The sequence below is a fragment of the Nestor notabilis genome, unplaced genomic scaffold, assembly GCF_000696875.1.
Source record: "Nestor notabilis isolate BGI_N333 unplaced genomic scaffold, ASM69687v1 scaffold29741, whole genome shotgun sequence".
In the NCBI taxonomy this organism is placed as follows: Eukaryota; Metazoa; Chordata; class Aves; order Psittaciformes; family Psittacidae; genus Nestor; species Nestor notabilis.
The window spans coordinates 18,778-26,178 of NW_009915685.1; the positions used below are offsets into that span (position 1 = coordinate 18,778).

At 40.1% G+C, this 7,401-nt stretch overlaps 1 protein-coding gene across 1 annotated transcript in view; it reads left to right on the forward strand.

The window, feature by feature from the left end:
- Positions 1-918, forward strand: part of LSMEM1 (leucine-rich single-pass membrane protein 1) — a 3,767-nt gene extending 2,849 nt beyond the window's left edge. Inside the window, exon 3 of the mRNA XM_010024269.1 lies at positions 710-918. Coding sequence (XP_010022571.1) covers positions 710-918 — 209 coding nt within the window. The remainder of the gene's footprint in view (positions 1-709) is intronic.
- The last annotated feature ends 6,483 nt before the right edge of the window (positions 919-7,401 follow it).

The window sequence follows — 7,401 nt, forward strand, 5'->3', positions numbered from 1 at the left end:
GTTGCCCAGAGAAGCTGTGGCTGCCCCATCCCTGGCAGTGTTCAAGGCCAGGATGGATGGGGCTTTGAGCAATCTGGTCTAGTGTGTGGTGTCCCTGCTCATGGCAGGGGGGTTGGAACTAGATGATCTTAAGGTCCTTTCCAACCCAAACCATTCTATGATTCTACGATTCTATGAAATATAGAAATATAAAAATAGCTCCAGAAGTGCACATGGCAGTTACACATATTGGTGATCCAGCGGAAACTGGCCTCCAAATGTCACTATTTGCAAGAATTTTTCATTAATCTAAATGTGTTAGGAAATTCAGTGATGTGGCTGTAGTCTGCTTTGTGTTTTAGCAATTCTACTTTTAGAAAAATACAAGTGCATGCTGCCCACAAATCACACCCTGGAGCCCCTAAATAAGACATTTTCTTGTGAACAGCAATGAAATGCATACACTCCTGAAGACAGCGACATTTTTCTGGGCCATATTTGATTTTATTACTCTGCACTAAACTAAATAAACCAGAAAATAAGCAATTAAAGAATGTAGTGAGCAGGTAACTCCACCACAACTTCTAATCATTAGGTCCTGCAGTTGCTTTCCAGTTTAATATTTTTACTCGTCATAATTCCCTACAGAATCCCATGGGAATGCAGAGAGGGTAATGATGCTCTTGACTTAAATGTTGCCAATTTAATGTGGTATGTTTTCCTTTTCAAGTTCAAACTAGAAACAATATGGATCAAATATCAAGCAGACTAACAGCTGAAAAGAAGAACATAGAGGAGCTTAAGAAAATTAACAATATGATATTAAAGCATCTACATCAATCAGGAATTCAGGAAAGTGGGAGATACTTCTTCACACAGTCTCCTGATCTTCATGATTACCTCTTTACCCATGCTGAGCTGAAAGTCCCTGAAGAATAGATCTTCTTTGGAATGAAATTCAAGGATATTCATGTACTCAAGATATTTTCACCTATGGCACACGGGTTACTTAAACATTCTGGTATGGTCACAGGAGCATTAGAAAGGACAGATGTATGAAAGATAGTAGAAAACAGTATTTTATCCTGCTTCATATGAATATAGAGTTGACAACTAAGCCCATATGATTTAATATAAACAATGGATTGTCAATAATTTTGGGCAAGAGTTCCAGATTCTCTGTGCATTGTAAATGACAGGGCTAAGGGCTTAGTTTTACTTTCAATGTGAGTGATCACAGAAAATAGTAATTTCTGTTCATATGATTCCAGCATGACTTTATTCACTTAGTCATTCTCCTGGGTTTTTTTGGAACAAGTTTTGTGTTTGCTTCTATATTATTTGTTTTTAAGGATAACTTCAGATTCCTTAACTTATAAATAAATCCAGTTCTGCCATGGAGTTTGGTGGTTTTCCTTTCTGTTCATCTAAATAGATTGACTTACTACTTCTTTTGTGAGAAAACAAACTTGAATAAAATCAAAGCCATATTCAGCCCAAATTTGTATTGGCTGAACATGTGCATTATATTGTCGTATATGTGAAACAGGTTTAGAGGACTCAGTCTGGGAATACCCACCTCATAGCAATGCTAGTACTCTGTAACAAGTATTTGCTGGCAGTTTCTGGGTGAAGGCCAAGTGTTTTTATTAAGTGATGTGTGGAAAATGCTACATGTTTTTGTACTCTTCATTCTAGTTGCTGTTGGCCACTATCAGAGAAGGGCCAGATGAAATCTGGTCTGAACTTCCATGTTTTTAAAATGGAGCAGTACCTCAGAGCAGGAGCCGATGTTTTCTCACTCTGACTTTACACAGTTGTGGAGACCAACACCCAGAAGTGTGATCACTTAATGCACTGGTGGGTAGCTTTGTCATTTTAGCATTAAGAACCTTCTACTGGTACATACATTAAGAAGCCACCTCCATTATCAATAAATAAATCAGTTACTCCCATCTCAACAGTGCAATGGCAGCTGACACTATGGAGTATGGTCCAACATTGTCTCCTTTACTCTGAGGTCTGTTTGTCATCCAATGCTTCCGTATCTTTTCTGGACAATTTTATACAAATGTCTCCAAAGTCAACAACTTGTATTGCAGTCTCCTTTTTCAGAACGACTGATAGTCCTTCCTGTGATGGTTACTTCGCTGTCTACAAGAGAGTGAGGAACTATGCCCAGGAATCTTTCTTGGTGTCACTCCATTTGGATTTGCCCAACCACTCTATTCCTGCTATTAGGAGTGCTTTGCTTTACACCCATGTTTTAGATCACCTTCTTTATATTTCTTGATTTTTCTTTTCCTGACACATTACTGTCAAGTCATTCACATGAAAACTGTGAGGTTGGTCTCAAGACTTCATTACTCCTGCAGTTAATGCCCAGCTGCAGTTGTAATTATCTTCTCTGGACATCACAAGTAGTTGTTACAAAGATGACTTTAAAATCGCTAACAGAGAATGATGAAAGTAACTGTAGAATAAGTTGTAAGGAAAGAAATCCTAAAAGCCCAACCCAAACATCCTTCTGCATATGCTGTTATCCTAAGACTAAAAACATGACACTCGCAGCATTGCTTTTCTGTTCTTCTTTGAGCTGTCAGCTGCTTTTTAGTGGCAGTATTAGGTTCCCATCCCTCCCACTCATCTTGTAGCTACTCTAAGTGCTTTCAAGCTCCTGTCTTGCACTGACACACATCTGTACTTGTTAGCCAGGGAGAAACAACTCTAGTATTTGGTACTCAGTGCATCTCAAATACGTGGATTTGTCACATCCCTTGTTGTAACTGCAGCTATTAGAGCAGTCTGTGGCCCACTAGAAACTGACACCAATAGTCAATAGATTTTTTTCTGGCAGGAGACTGTAAATAAAATCTGTGCTACAGCACCAGTCCCCAAAGAAATTAAAGCTTCTTCATCTCTCTGATCTTGCCCTCAATTACTCTTAATCTAGTTATTCAATCAGTACTCATAATAAATCCACTTTTTCTGTCTTTATTATTGATTAGAAGTGTCGGGGTGGGATGGGGTGATGTCACTCCATGGTTTGATCCTGCAAGGTGCTGAGTGCCCTTAAGTGCTACAGTATCGTTATGCCCAAGCTGGTCCTAAGTCAGTATCACACAGGATTGAGACCCCGAGCCATTCTTTCTGTATTTAATTGCTTCTTCAATTGCAGTGATTAGCAATTAAGATAATCGACTGAAGAAGCGCAAAGATTCAAGGAATTCCTCAGGCTCATTCTACTAGCACTGCTGAAACACATCTGTGGTTGGAGCCACCTGTGTACAAGGCAGACACAGGACAGCACTGCATATGGCTGCTTATGGCTTCTCAGCTCAAGTTACCAATATCCATTTACAGTTAGAACTGCTTCCACATGAGAACAGAGCAAGGGTTTAGAGGGCTGCCTTGACAGCAGAGTGCCACAACCACTCCACCGCTTTCTGGAGTATCCCCCTAAACAGAAGCAAGTAGCAGCTCCTGCAGGGGGACATTTCTGTCTCATCTATTGACAGTTAAATAGTCCCAAACAAAGCTTGACTCTTAACATCTACAAACTTGACCCTGAAGTGAATTTCAGCTCATTCCCGAGCTCCATAATCCTCATCTTGAATTAACAGCTAAATGACTAGTAAACCACAAGCTCCAGCTGCATGTGGTGTAACCACTGTGCTGTATATAAATATTACAATGTCTCTTGTAGACACAGGGTGCACATCTCAGGAGCCTTTGCAAAGTCTGCTACTATGACAACAGGAGGAAGGTGATCTGACTGTCACAATTTCATCTTACAGTAGCCACAGCCATTCTCAGTAGTGCTGCTGCTTTTTCTCTGATTTGTAGGCTACAGAGGTATCTATCAAACATAACTTGCTTTTCAGTATTTTGCTGAGTCCACTGTAAATTAAAATGACGCAAAGGGGTTCAGACAGATGTAACAACATGCCACTGACACTCACCTCCCTCAACAGCTGCAGCTGCTATCATTACTGAAACAACAACTTGGCTCCAGACAATTTTCTAGTGAATAAATCTGGACAATACTAGAAAGATGCTGGTAAGCAGGGAGAAACACTTGGAAGACCTAACCAGTAAATTATCTTCAGCTTCCATCACAGGCATCATGGTGTCAGTCTCTGAAGTGCTGTCTGAATCTCCAGGTGGTTAGGTAGTATCAATAGACAAAATACTTTCTTCCCCTGGTTAGTTTGCTGAGAAACACACTCCTTTGCTCCAGATACCCACAAGAGCACAAGAGCCCCTATTCTCATTAACCCAAAACCATTGAACTGTATCTGACTATGTGAAAACTACATCTGGTGAGACTATATAGTAATAAATAGTAGAGGATCAGCTAGTGCAGGCATTTGCTTGCTGCCTTTGGGGTCATGTTACCACGAGAACATTAATTTGTACTCGGCCTTGTGCTCCTCTAGAGGGAAACAGAGCTCAGTATCTACAAGCAGCATGTAATAACTGAGGACAAAACATTCTTTAGAGAGATCTGTCTACGGACCGGTAGGAGGTTAGGTAAATCCAGGCAGTAGGCAACTTTAGTAGAAAATGATGCACAAACAGTAAAGGGGCATTTTTGAGAAGCAATCAAATCCATCCCTTTGCCTGACAGCAGCATCAGATTTACTTCAACCACTCCTGACAGATGCTTGTCCATTCACACTGTAAAATATTTAAATGATGGAGCTTCCACACATCTCCTCTTCCACTGCTTAATTAACCATATGAATATTTTTTTCTTAAAGTCTAACTACAATTTTCCCTGCTGAGATTTAAACCCATTATTACCTGACCTATTGCTTGTGAATATGAAAAATAATTTGTTACCTCGCTTTTTTGTTGTTGTTGTCATTATATATTAATCACACTAACTCTGCAAGCAATTTTACTCTTAAGAAAGCTTTCTTACTCTCTGACATACTTGGAATTTTAATATAACGTTTATTCTTAAACTCTAGTATGAGTTCAGTTCACATGCTTTGTTCACTGGTAACAATACAAAGCTGAACACAGGTAAAAATCAGTAACGATGTGCGTACTCTGAATCTGGAAAAAGAGAAGAGAAAATTCCAGGAGCGGCAAAAAGCACAAATTTTGTTAGACCACATGCTCTCAAAGGTGATGTGCTGAGTGCTGCACACAATCCAAACTGTTCAGGAACACTAAATGCAGTGTCAAGCTATTTGCAAAATGAGCAGAGTGAAACAATATTGAACAAAAGAGCAGTATTGTCAGAACTAGAATTATCTGAAGAATAAAATCCCTTTCACTGGGTTTTGAAGTCTTTGAAGATCAAATATGTATTTTCATTCTACCAAAGCACACTATTGTAAAAGTACACATGAAATTGCTTCCAAATATGCCTTTTCAGTTCCAAAATTCCAAGTTTTCTTACTCATTTCACCCTGTCTGACTGGAGTTTCTACTTTAAGACTCAGAACCTACCCCACTGGAAATGGCACCAAAGCAATGTGCTCCATAAAAGCTTTAGCATTTTGAAAATGTTTATTCCAACAAATTTTCAACTAGTTACAACTGGAACTGTGATTAAGCAACACACACACACACACACACACACACATGTATATAAAAGCCAAACAACAACTAAAAATTGGATTTATGTTTTAACTAGTACCTGAAAGTCATCTGTCTGAGAAGATGCTTAACTTGACCTTCTTATAGGTTGTCGGGGTCATTTATCTTGGAAGATGTTGGCAAATAATGAAATTTGGATGAAAACCTTAGATCGCAGCCCAGTGCTGCTGAGATGAAGGGAACTGTTCTCTTCAATTAAGAAAAAAAGCAGTCAGTCCATTACATGTTACTGTTTTCATTTTCCCACCAGGTTAACAGTGATACTGAGATTTAAAGAGAGGGACAGAGGGGATGAATGTACTGTCACTTCCTCTGGGATACATAAAAATTAGTAACACTACGGCCAAAGAGCTTAGTCTTATTTGAGAACCCAATCCATCTTAGAATTCAGGGAAAGGCTTTTATAGACTCAGACTCCTCTCCTTTCTCTGGTTTCTGGGCCACACTTCAGCAATCGGAATGCTGTCCATGATTCACTGATGAGCCAGCAAAACCCCTGAATGGTAATGAGAACCTTCCAGTAGGCACAGCCACTGCACAGTGCTGCTGCTAATTTATCACTGCGAGGCAAAACGCATTACATGCAAGGGTGAAAGGACAATTTGAAAATCAATTGCCAATTTAAAAATCTATTCATAACTGTGGATTTGCTTTGCAAGTTCTGCACTGCTCATTTAATCTTGAATATTTTCTTCACCACATAAGTGACTTTGTAGAACAGTGCTTGTCTACAAGGTGGCACAAAGTTTTGAGACACACAGACTCCCTTTGCTCCTCAGCAAAAGCTCATAGCTAATTTGTTAACTTCCAATAATGCTTTAGGGGTTTTTTTTCTGAAAGGAACGCTAAAGCATTTTCTTCAGAAAGACTTCTCCCTGAGTACTTAAAATCATATGGAGAGATATGTAGGTGATAATATTTTTATTGATTTTTTAACAGAAAGTGTGACATGAACTCTACTTCTTTGTGTGCATCAGCAGTGACTGACTTTGCATCCAGGAGCAAACTTAAATAACTAGATAATGGAGGAAAAGTTTGCTACCCATAAACCAATAATAACAAATACTGAATTTAATTATATTCTTTTTAACAGAGCTTTTAGGTGTATTGTTTTTAAAACAAAATCCCAATGTCAACCAACTTACTGCGAGACAAGGAAAGTTTTCTTGCAGATGCTCGCCTGTAAGGTTTTGTTCAGACTGGTGTGCCTGAGCTGCTGCTTTGATCTGAAGCAGCTCTGGGGTTGCACTTCTTGCTTGACACGGGTGTGGTAAGTGAATGGCTTTAAAAGAGTGCTCGCTGGTCCTAGCGTCTGGGGGCTGATGCAAACTATATTCAGCTGCAACACAGAACTCTGCAGCAGGAGGATCCCCAGCTATTGACAGCAAGTGAGTCAGCTCACTGAAGTATGCAGGCAGTGAATGAAACCTACTGAACTGATTCAGCACCTATAAATAAACCCTGACTCACTGAGGCCTCCTCCAGAGGAGCGGTGGTAACAGATAAAGTGGTAAAAGAGGAAACAGCCCCGAGTTGGAAAGCTCTTCCTTAACGCTCTTCACGGTTTTGTGTCTTCCCCTGGAAATCACCTCCAGGCAGAGCAGCTGCTTTAGGGTCTTTATTCAAGCAGCAGGCACAGGGAAGCAGCAGTGACTGGTCAGCTCAGACCTCTCCTGGCAGGCCTGCCAAAACCGGCACCTATTTCTACGAATGCAGTGCCCGAGCAGGCACCGAGAACCGTTGTTGTTGTTAATTCTAGAAAGATCTTCCATTTCTTAACACCCCGAGGCCTCTGCAGGGAGGGGAAGC